Raw genomic sequence first — 11,060 nt, 5'->3', positions numbered from 1 at the left:
GAGTTGCCCGGGCAACTCAGGTCAACTCATTTTGACCCTTAATAACGTCACTCAAATGACGGGAGCAACTACACAAGGCATAAAAAAATAAAAATAAAAGGTCCGCCTACTCGATTTCTGCACCTCTCACCTCACCTCTCACCTCACCTCTCACCTCACGCAGCCATGCGAAGTGTTGCACTATCTGCGGTTGAGACAGTCCTTTGCAAAGGGATCCAATAAATATTATTCGGTTGCAATGATCGTACGCCATTGAGCAGCGCAATCATACAGCAACTTGAAGCCCGATGCCTTGAACATATCCGTGTAGTGTTCTCATTAGATTGGGCAGCAATGGACGGGAGCCAGAGCGTTATTGATGCGAGCCCCCGAGTGGAGAACTGGCCGAATTTCGAAAGAGCGCCTGATCTACAGTGGTGCAATAATACCGACAACGCAACGTCTCCATAAAAGACGCCAGTGAAGAGGAGGATACGAAGAAGGACAATATCAACGATGCCAGCGAAGAGGAGGAAGACGTCAAAGCCGAGTACATCGACTGGCGGGGCAAGGGCATCAATACCGATACTGTGTTTCCCATACCCTCCGGGCCACACGCCAACAGGTACCGTTGCGCAGGAGAATTTACTATCGAGATGGGCTTTCCATGGATATTGTGGGAAAGAAAGGTCTTCTGTTAGCATGCCGCACTTGCCGCTACAAGATTGAAAGAGGAAACATGCGCTTTATCCTTCATCGAAATATGGATCAAAACGTAGCAGCATCATGTTCTACCACTTCAAGGAGATATGCATCAACGGAGCTACACTCACCCCAGGCGAAGAAGATCAGGCTGATGCTGAGCTTGGCGCTGTCCATAAAAGCGAATAAATGGAATGGGATGGATGATCCAGTCTGCCTTTATTTTTGGGCGCAATTTGAGTTGACCCAGGGCGTCATTTGAGTGGACATTATTAAGTTTCAAAATGAGTTAACCTGAGTTGCCCGGTCAACTTAAATGTTTTCACACATAATACAAAGTCGCATAACCCTTAATAGTCATCCTCGTTGGTGGCGTTTATGCGCAGGATTCGTTTATTGATTTTGATCCGGCCAAGCAGATGCATGTGTACGCCAATGTTGCTGTTGCTGCACGGTCGTGTACCTTGTCATCATGATCAGGATAGTATCCATACACATGATGATTCCATCAGACATCGAACTTGCGACACTCGCCATCTTTCTCCATAGCTTGATTCTATAGACGTACATTACGAACAGTATCGATTCGACTTTTTGAATGATTCTTTTATTCGGTCTAATGATCAGGCAAATATTAACGGACTGCACCAATTGACATCTAGTGAACAATGGTCAGGCAGCATGTGTGTTGTGTTCGTGTGTGAACGATGAGTGTGGAAGGATGTGAAGAACATATTAGGTTCAGTCGCTTGCGAATGATTTAGCAGTTCTCCTTGAGGTAGGTGATAACATCGTTACGCTCCTTCTCCTTCTTGAAGCCGTTGAAGGCCATCTTGGTGCCAGGAATGTATTTCTATGGATTGGCAAACGAACGAGATGCAGCGTTGGTAAGTGTAAGGTCGTAACACAAGGAACATATAATCATAGTGCATCGTGACGTCAATAACACCCTCGATCCAGAAAATAAACACCCATTCGGAGGGAAGGGGAAACCACGGGAAGAAATGCTATGCCATTTACCTTGGGGTTCTCCAAGTACTCGAACATGGTCTCCTCAGACCAGGTAACACCCTTGTTCTTGTTAGCATCGGTGTACGAGAAACCGGCGGCCTGGCCGGACTTGCGGCCGAAAATACCGTGCAGATTGGGGCCGACCTTGTTGGCACCACCCTAATTAGAAAAATCGGAGCCAGTAAAGATAGATAGTGAGACGCCATTCATACAAGCCAATTGAACGCTACAACGCAATAGTTGCTTGTTGTTTGGTATAAATAAGTGCGACTATATGTATTAAAAAAAATACTTACAGCCTCGACAGTGTGGCACTGGGCGCAGCGGGTCTTGAAGAGCTTGGCTCCTATTAGTTTTCGGAACAGAAAGGATAAGGGAGAGTCAGTGATGAGGAAAGACACCGTGATCAGATGGTTCGGAGAATCTGCTTCAGAAAGATCGAAGCGTAGTTGCTGCTGCTTTGTTGTCGCGCGCTTTCATTCGTTCTGGTTGCTGGTCCGAAAGGACTGATCAGTCTTCCTGCTGTCGATTCCCTTACCGTTAACAGCGTCACCGGCGGCAAATCCCATTGTGATAGTAGTTGTGTGTGGTGGGTGGGTGGGTGGAAAAGGGTAAAGAGAGAGGAGAAGAGTGTGGTGAAGAGAGAGAGAAGGAAGGGAGAAGAGGAAGAAAAGCATTCGGAGAAACGCCGGACAAACGGGAAGATGCCCAAGCCACTCCGAGGTCCCTTGCAAAACGCAGAACCAACTCCAAAATGATTTCATTGGGCGGACGACACTCCGTCATGAAGCCGTGTTTGCGCCCGCCCCATTTGGTTGCACGTCCGAAAATATCGTAATATCAAGGCAACCAAAACCTTATTTCTCGGAGGTAATTGCAGGGGGGGGAGGGGTGGGGGAGTTTATTACCCATTGAGAGTCGAGTAGCGCTACACAGGCACGAAGAACTAAAGTAGGACGCTTGCAACCAATGCAACAGCACAGCTGCATGCAAGTCTCAGTCTCTCATACGATCTGTGACCAGGTCTTCTTTTAACACATGCACCACTCTGCAACTCCTTGGCCCGACCATTCCCATCCTTCGCTGAATCACTATTTGCAACAAAGGCCCTCAGGTTCTGATAAAGCGGAGCCCTGGATGTCCCACATGCATACTGTCGCCTGCACTGACTCACACACGCAGTATTCTTCCCGACCGGAGGGCCATCCAACGCCATTGTCTCGAACAACCCGTCGTTGTCCTCGGCATTATGGTCCCCTTTCTCATCAGAGTCAGCATCATGTTGCTCCATCACCCTGTCGTGCCTCCTACGAGCTTTCGCTTCTTGGTTGTGCCTCTTCTTCTTGTTCTGGTAATGCTTGTATGAGGCTACCTGTTTAGTTTCCTGTTTCTGGTGCAGATTGGCGCGTTTCTGCTGCTTTGCTCCTCGCGAAACTTCAGCTACCTGTACTTTGGAGATATGCCGCCACAGCCGCATCTCGTCCATTGACTCCAATTCATCCTCGCCAATGAAAGCATCCATATCCTGAAATAGATCGTCGCGTTGAGATCGCTGACGCAATGTCCTCTTGTTGGCTGGACGATGCATCTTCTGCTCCTGTTCAATTAGTCTCGCTTGAGTACTCTGACACGACCGCAAACACGAAGCGAACTGCTTCCGGCAGAGTTGAAACGGAATCGGAAACTGCCAATATTTGAACCCCTTGGTCGTGTCCGGTCGGCAAGCGCAAGTCCATTGTAGTGTCTCAGCATCGCTATCGGAGTGAGCCATAGAGGACAGTTCTTAGTATGATATTCTTTGTCTATGATCATTAATACAACATATATATTCCCTTACCATGTGTTTTCCTGTACTTTGCTCTGACAGGACACTGTACACATGCCCATCTGGTTTGCGCATAATCTTTGAAGAGTAGGAAGCTTCATCCCTGTTGCTGCTGTTGCTGAATTTATAGCAGATGTAGTCGATATTGATGGACTTTGTCCCATCAGCAGGGCAAGGACGAGAAGACAGTGGTAACCAAGCATTGGGGAAGAGACAAGAAGATTAAGTGCAGATCAGGATTTCAATCCGCCTTTATCTTCTTTTTGTCTTTTTGTACAGTATGCATTGCATACAACTATTGTACTCATTCTAATTCGGCCCCATCCTCGGTCCTCCCTCCACCAGACCAAGGCGGACGTGCCAATGGTGAAGGTGTCGCTGTGGACGTATTTGCTCGAGTACGTGAATGTGTTTGCTGGTGCTGACTTCAAAAAAAAAAAAGTATCAACATAAATAAACAAAGTGACTTGCGTGGGTTGTCTTGTCCTCTAATAAAAAGGCGTCTTGGTCGAGAACCATTGGCTCTTTCCCTTCTTTTGAAGTGGCCCAAATAAAACGTCTTCCTGTCCCTCTTCTTTGTTTTCTGTCTCTTTCCCTCCCTATCTGGTTCTCTCATCATGGTCAAAAAGTACGTTCTCGTCTCCGGAGGTGTCATCTCGGGCATTGGCAAGGGCATCATCGCCTCCTCGACTGGTCTCTTGCTCAAGACTATGGGTCTCAAGGTCACCTCGATCAAGATTGACCCTTACCTCAACATCGACGCTGGAACTCTCTCTCCCCTCGATCATGGTAATTACATTCTGTCTTACATTCGGCTCTTGTTGCATGAAGAAGCCCTTTTTACTTTGCTGGCTGCTCTAGTCTCAAGCATCTTTTTTACTGTTGCTGTTGCAGTCATGCATGTGTGTATGCTTTGTACGTATGTCAGCGTGCAGCAGCGAGATGTCTGCAGTTTACCAACAGCTATATTTTTTATATTTGTCGCAATCATCTGCAGGCGAAGTCTTTGTCTTGAACGATGGCGGCGAGGTCGACCTCGATCTTGGAAACTACGAGCGCTACCTCGATGTGACCTTGACCCGGTCCAACAATATCACTACCGGCAAGATCTACAGGGATGTCATCGAGCGTGAGCGCAAGGGCGATTATCTCGGCAAAACCGTTCAGGTTGTCCCTCACATTACAGATGCCATCCAGGATTGGGTCGAGCGCGTTGCCACCATTCCCGTCGACGACTCTGGCGAGGAGCCCGATGTTTGCATTATCGAGCTCGGTGGCACCGTTGGTGATATTGAGTCCGCCCCCTTCGTCGAGGCCATGCGTCAGTTCCAGTTCCGCGTCGGCCATGAAAACTTTGCGTTGATCCATGTCTCCTTGGTTCCCACCATTGGATCCGTAGGAGAGCAAAAGACGAAGCCTACCCAGGCCTCCATCCGCGATCTCCGTGGACTGGGTCTCTCCCCCGACTTGATTGCTTGCCGCTGCGAAAAGACCGGATTGGATGATGGTATCCAGGCTAAGATCTCCATGTTTTGCCACGTCCAGCCCAATCAGGTCTTGGCTGTCCGCGATTGCAGCTCTGTCTACCATGTGCCCGAGCTATTGAAGGACCAGGGATTGATTGATTTTCTGTGGAAGCGTCTGAATATTGAGAAGACCATTCGCATCACCGAGCCGCTGAGGATTAAGGGAGCCGATATGTGGATCAAGTGGAACCAATTGACCGCTGCTCAGGAGCGACTTCACGATACCGTCACCATCGTCTTGGTTGGCAAGTACACCAACCTTCAGGATTCATATGCTTCAGTTGTCAAGGCTTTGGAGCATGCCAGCTTGAACTGCCGCAAGAAGCTGATCATGAAGTGGGTTGAAGCCTCGGATCTGGAGCCAGAGACCCGTACCGTCAGCCCTGTCAAGTACCACGAGGCCTGGCATGACCTTTGCTCCGCCCAGGGTATTTTGGTTCCCGGAGGATTCGGCAATCGTGGTGTTGAGGGCAAGATTGCTGCCGCCAAATGGGCCCGCGAACAAAAGATCCCTTACCTTGGTATCTGCTTGGGTCTTCAGATTGCTGTCATTGAGTTTGCCCGCAACATCTGTGGCATGCCTGACGCCAATTCGATCGAGCTGGACGAGAACACCTCTACGCCTGTTGTCGTCTATATGCCCGAGATCAGCAAGACACACCTCGGAGGCACCATGCGTTTGGGCGCCCGTCCCACTGAGTTCCAGCCCGGCACTGAGAATTCGGCTATCCGCAAGTTGTACGGAGGCGGATTGACCGTGCTGGAACGCCATCGTCATCGCTATGAGATCAACCCTGAGCTCATTGAGAAGTTCGAGGCAGAGGGTCTTAAATTTGTCGGCAAGGACGAGACTGGCCAGCGTATGGAGATTGTCGAGCTGGCTGATCACCCGTATTTCTTAGGTGTCCAGTACCATCCTGAGTACTTGACCCGTCCCTTGAAGCCCTCGGCTCCCTTCATGGGTCTCATCTTGGCGGCCGCCGGTGACCTCCAGAGCCACTTGGCTGCCTTGTAAAGAAACACCAGGATCAATTGGACATTGGGTGCAGGACACTGGACAGTTGGCGGACCTCTTTTTTCTACCTTCAGCAACTTCGACATCTTCACTGTACATTACTTTTCTTTTCTTTTTCGCTATTTATCATTTTCTTTTCTTTGTTGCTTTCAACTATCATCTCACTATTGTCATCATCATCATATCCAGCATTTTCGATCCAGGGACATGGTTAAGCAGCCCGCTCTGTCCCCATGAACTTGATCCGGCACCAACATAGAGCATTCGCATATTCTAATCATAATATAAAATAAAAAAAAGCAAAAAACTTAGAAACCATTACCAAGTGAGTGTGATATTGAACTCCCAGAGGAGCAAAATCTCCTTTTGTGGGAACGCGTCCAATGGGACCCCTTGTTTGAAGCCAGTCCTTTAGGAAGCAAAAAAAAAAACTACTAAGGAGCTAAGACTTCGCGCTTCTTCCTTTTTGGCAAACTCCTTTACAACCAGGATCAAGAACACCTTTACAGGAATCAGCCCCACTGCTACGACAACGACAGCAGGACTGGGAACCCGACCATTTGTAGAACTCGGCAGAGTGAAATACCCTATTGCACCTAGACCAGGCCTAAAATGTCACTTCGGCTCTCGGCTCTGCAGACAGTTGCCCGTCGTGGGACACCTGCTACGATTCTTTGTTCAAGGCCTGGTGTCAGCTTGTCGCCTTCCTTCTTCTCCACCTCGACCACCTCCAAGAGTCGCATCCGGTCCACGCTTACAGCTGCTCGCCCGAAAAGAAGCCAGCAACAGAACCAACAGCACAAACAAGAGGTTTTCCCACCTAACAAGAGCGAGAACGTCTCTGCCCAGCCGTCTTCATCATCATCAAACTCAGCATCTACCTCACCGAATGTCAGTCGAGTCATTCCTCTGATCAAGAACCAGCAGCAGCAAGGAACTCAGAAACACGGTTATTACGAGCGACTTCAACACAAGGGCGGCCACAGTCAGCACCACCAGTCCCATCAACAGTTCCCTGGTTCCAATCCCTGGTTCCACCATATACTTGACTCCAAACGAGCCGCCTTCCGAGCCTTCGCTGCCGGAGCCGTTCTTACAGTCGTAGGAGTCAGCACCTACAACGTCGCAACCTCGCCATCGGGTTGGAGCGCAAAGCTAGTTCAACTCCAAGAGGATATTTCATTCGCCAGGGCTTCGTTCACCAATTCACCTGGACCTTCACCCACTGCTGATCCATCCTCGCCCACCTCTTCTTTCCGCTCTTTCTCGCCATTCTCGGGTGAACCAAGATTCGAAAAGCAATTGAAGATGCTTACACCTGAGCAGGTTGAGCAGCGTCTGTCTCAGAACCAGAGATCGCACAGGGTCATCACTAAGGAAGAAGACCGCAAAAACAAATCTAAGCAGGACCTGATCCTCGGCTATTGCATCAACCAGGTCGCTTCCAACAACCCAATTGAGGATGATCTGTCGCGCCATGTGATCAGAGGCAAGGATGGAGAGATTGAAAAGGTCTTCTTTGGTATCTTTGATGGCCATGGAGGCTGGTGCTGCAGTCAGAAAGTTGCACAGGAGCTGGCGCCCTCGGTTGCATCAGAGTTGGAAAACATCAAGGATCCGCACGATGTGATGGCAGTCATGGAGGCGATCGAAAACGGGTTCCTGAAGCTGGATGACAAGATTGTGAACGAGACTGTGAAGCGAGTCCTTGAGTATCCCTCGAGGCCCCTGGCTTGCTCTAGTCTGTTGCCTGCGATTTCGGGGTCTTGCGCACTGATGGCCTACGTGGACGCAAAGGAGAAAGACCTGTATGTAGCCTGCACAGGCGACTCTCGAGCTGTCCTGGGCGTTTGCGAACCGTCAGCGACAAGCAAAGATGGGCATTCGTGGAAGGCTGTACCGCTCTCCTTTGATCAGACCGGTAGGAATCGTTGGGAGGTCAGGAGACTGCAGGAGGAACATCCTGGCGAAGAGACCACCGTCGTGATGCGCGGACGTGTCCTTGGTGGTCTCGGTAAGTGCACTCACCATGATTGTTTGCAACGTCGTTCATATTGCTCAATTCAAAGCACTAACGATTGGTCTCTATGAGTATGTTTTAGAGCCAACAAGGGCCTTTGGAGATGCACGGTATAAGTGGTCGCTTGATATCCAGGAGCGTGTCTTCCAATTATTCCCCTCTTATCGCCAACCGCATCGCAACTACCATACCCCGCCATATGTTACCGCTAAACCAGTGGTCAAGCACCACAAAATTGGACCTAATGATCGATTCTTGGTCATGGCGACCGATGGACTCTGGGACAAGCTGACTTCTGATGAGGTGATCCAACTCGTTGGTGAACTTCTCGACGGCAAGATAGGTCAAGAGAAAACGGTCCTTGACCGGGGAGAGATGAAGAAACTCACGGACAAGATAAAGGCGATCAAGGGAGTTGTTATAGGAAAGAAGGGTGACCAGAGCGAGGAGGAAGAGGAATTGACACCGGCCAACTTGCCACCAAAGGGCCCCACAAGTCAAGTCCGACAGTTCACATTCAAGGATCAGTCCAATGCGTCGACCCACTTGGTTAGGAATGCCTTGGGAGGTGGGGATGAAGAGAAGCTTGCTGCCACACTGTCGATCCCTGCACCCATGAGTCGCGTCTATCGCGATGACATTACAGGTAAGTGCGTCGCGGTTGCTTGCACACGACCGACTATGCACATTCTTGCAGGTACTTATTGATAGATGCTTTATTTACTTTTTGCTCGATAGTTACGGTGATCTTTTTCGGACACCAAGAGACCAAAGTCCCGCTCTCGGATGAGCCGAATACCGATGGTTTTGTAGAGATCGTTTGAGTCTTTATGATAAAACATCAACAATAAAGGAGATGTGTCCTAAACGCGGCGAATTGTCATATCACAGGCGGGCTACAAGGTTAAATAATAATTTAAAAAAAAGCTGGAGAGCTGATCTTCTTGCCACTAAGTCCACTCCATTGTTCTGCTACTCGCCGCGACCAGACTCATGCTCCACCAGCGATCACTATTCTTCATTCCGCTGGGCCGCCATGCCTCCAGGACAGCAAATCCAGTCATCTCCTGCGCGGAACCCTCATTCACAGCACTGCGACATGCCTTGGGCGTACGACATCTCTCGATTTCAAGACTAGTGCAACAGTCAGGAACAGGATCTGGAACAGGAACAGGTTCGCAGACGCCAACATCCAATAAGAATGTCCCTGGCAACTACAAAGTAACCATCATGGAGAGAGGCACTGGAAGGCCCTGCGCTTATACAAGCAACTTGGCAACGTGTTTCTGATCTGCCCTCTGCTCTCAATTGCTCCAACTTGCTGCCAGGTGGAGACCTATATCTCCAAGGTCAACGATCCCTGGACCAACCTTGCGTTTGAAGAATGGTGCGTACAGAAACCTCCCCTTCGATATCCGCTTCATATCACGAGTACGGTTGACGATCCATCGATCGTCGGAGGAAATTTTACCGCAACTTCATATTGACACTCTTGAGCTACAGGCTGTTTAGAAACTCGGATCCAGAGACCTATATCCTATTTCTGTACCGTAATTCCAAATCTGTCATCATTGGAAGAAATCAGGTATGTAAAAAGAGAAAGTTGTTATGAAAATAAGCACTCCTGTAGCGCAATTGACACCTGCCACTGACTCCTTATCCCCACTTCTTTTTCTTTCTTCCTTTTTTTTTTTTTTTTTTTGACATGTCGCTCTAGAACCCTTGGAAGGAGTGTAATTTGAAGCTGCTGGCGCGTGATGGAGTTCCATTTGTACGGCGCAAGAGCGGCGGAGGCACCGTGTACCATGTAAACAAAGCATTTTCAGGACAAGAGTTAAAATGGATCAACGGGATCTTTATTCTGAATATAACGATTTTACAACCTATGGAATAGGATTTGGGAAACACAAACTACTCGATCATGATGCCGAGGGAGGTTTTTGACCGCCGGACCAATGTCGAGTTGATATGTCGCGCATTGCAGGAGCTTGACATACCCGCAATTGTCAACGAGCGGCATGACATCACATTGGACGGCAAAAAGATATGTAATTTCAAGGTCGACTTTGAGACTTCATTACTAGATTTTTTCTCCAAAGTCAATCTAACAAGCGTTCACGCTTTCTTCCTTCTTGTTGTGCTGCTTCATTATGTCGTCGCCCACTCTACGTCTCAGGATCGGCCTTCAAATTGATCCAACGTCGAGCCTACCACCACGGAACCATGCTCATCGATACGGACCTCTCAAGTCTGGGACAGTATCTCAAAGTCGATCGAGCCAGCCTGGTGACCAAGGGCGTGGCATCTGTCCGATCGCCCGTAACCCGGTTACGAGAGTCCTCGTTCACGATTGGCCATCTGTCGTTCTGTGAGCAGACTAGGACAGAGTTCCTAAGGCACTATGCATTTGATCAATGGAAACAGAACCTGGAAGGCGAACCTATAGCGGTCGATGAGGCGATGATCGACAGAATGGAGGGGGTCAAGACCATTCGAGATGATATGAAGACTTGGGAATGGATGTATGGACAGACACCAGAGTTCACGTACAAACTAGAGAAGGCTTTTTCATGGGGATCTGTGGTAGGTTGGACGATGTTGCTTTCTCTCACTATCCACATTTGCTTTTCGTTGACATTTGTTAAATTGTTTCTGCTTTTGCCAAAAAAAAAAAAAAAAAAAAAAAAAAAAAATAGAATGTATCGATTACGTCCAAGGAAGGAAAAATCATTCAGGTCGACCTGGACTCTATGGACAACGCTCTTGGAGGTCCATCGCTGTCCTTGACAGCGCTCGGAGTCGGCATGGAGGGTCAACGATACGACGAGAAGGGACTAGATTTAGCGATCGAAAGGATTAAGGACGAAGCCCCCGAGGTCTTTTCACCAAGCGGGGCTGTAGACAAAGTGAAAGACGTTGTTAGCTGGCTTAAAGAGGAGCTGTAAATAGAATAAATACATAGACCGTAGTGTGCCTGCCATG

The 11,060-nt window shown here is 48.9% G+C and overlaps 6 protein-coding genes across 6 annotated transcripts; 3 read left to right on the top strand and 3 right to left on the bottom strand.

The window, feature by feature from the left end:
• Positions 1-49: 49 nt before the first annotated feature.
• Positions 50-976, bottom strand: BC939DRAFT_467649 (uncharacterized protein). The gene is given in 3 exon segments (XM_051557818.1): positions 50-132; positions 145-640; positions 813-976. The coding sequence occupies 2 exon segments, from the start codon at positions 856-858 to the stop codon at positions 156-158; spliced, it is 531 nt and encodes a 176-aa protein (XP_051406960.1). The 5' UTR covers positions 859-976; the 3' UTR covers positions 50-132; positions 145-155.
• Positions 977-1,266: 290 nt separating this feature from the next.
• BC939DRAFT_467648 (cytochrome c-like domain-containing protein) lies at positions 1,267-2,361 on the bottom strand. The gene is made up of 4 exons (XM_051557817.1): positions 2,231-2,361; positions 1,989-2,038; positions 1,702-1,851; positions 1,267-1,534 (listed from the first exon to the last, which is right to left on the bottom strand). The coding sequence occupies exons 1-4, from the start codon at positions 2,259-2,261 to the stop codon at positions 1,442-1,444; spliced, it is 324 nt and encodes a 107-aa protein (XP_051406959.1). The 5' UTR covers positions 2,262-2,361; the 3' UTR covers positions 1,267-1,441.
• Positions 2,362-2,581: 220 nt separating this feature from the next.
• On the bottom strand, positions 2,582-3,552 carry BC939DRAFT_467647 (uncharacterized protein). The gene has a single exon (XM_051557816.1). It carries the CDS (start codon positions 3,461-3,463, stop codon positions 2,639-2,641), a length of 825 nt encoding a protein of 274 aa, XP_051406958.1. The 5' UTR covers positions 3,464-3,552; the 3' UTR covers positions 2,582-2,638.
• Positions 3,553-4,134: 582 nt separating this feature from the next.
• Positions 4,135-6,401, top strand: BC939DRAFT_429411 (CTP synthase; the record flags this gene model as incomplete). The annotated part of the gene is made up of 2 exons (XM_051553220.1): positions 4,135-4,306; positions 4,515-6,401. 2 exons carry the CDS (start codon positions 4,135-4,137, stop codon positions 6,056-6,058), a joined length of 1,716 nt encoding a protein of 571 aa, XP_051406957.1. The 3' UTR covers positions 6,059-6,401.
• Positions 6,402-6,670: 269 nt separating this feature from the next.
• On the top strand, positions 6,671-8,902 carry BC939DRAFT_481670 (phosphatase 2C-like domain-containing protein; the record flags this gene model as incomplete). Its single annotated transcript, XM_051559045.1, has 3 exons — positions 6,671-8,072; positions 8,161-8,724; positions 8,817-8,902. The coding sequence occupies 3 exons, from the start codon at positions 6,671-6,673 to the stop codon at positions 8,900-8,902; spliced, it is 2,052 nt and encodes a 683-aa protein (XP_051406956.1).
• Positions 8,903-9,027: 125 nt separating this feature from the next.
• Positions 9,028-11,059, top strand: BC939DRAFT_467640 (uncharacterized protein). The gene is made up of 7 exons (XM_051557815.1): positions 9,028-9,299; positions 9,407-9,465; positions 9,582-9,663; positions 9,796-9,885; positions 9,973-10,122; positions 10,248-10,661; positions 10,775-11,059. The coding sequence occupies exons 1-7, from the start codon at positions 9,072-9,074 to the stop codon at positions 11,021-11,023; spliced, it is 1,272 nt and encodes a 423-aa protein (XP_051406955.1). The 5' UTR covers positions 9,028-9,071; the 3' UTR covers positions 11,024-11,059.
• The last annotated feature ends 1 nt before the right edge of the window (position 11,060 follows it).

The sequence above is a fragment of the Gamsiella multidivaricata genome (assembly GCF_025024155.1).
Source record: "Gamsiella multidivaricata strain RSA 2152 chromosome Unknown BC939scaffold_110, whole genome shotgun sequence".
Taxonomy (NCBI): domain Eukaryota; kingdom Fungi; phylum Mortierellomycota; class Mortierellomycetes; order Mortierellales; family Mortierellaceae; genus Gamsiella; species Gamsiella multidivaricata.
Note: the sequence above shows the minus strand (reverse complement) of the source record. Positions and strands in the feature narration are given on the sequence as shown.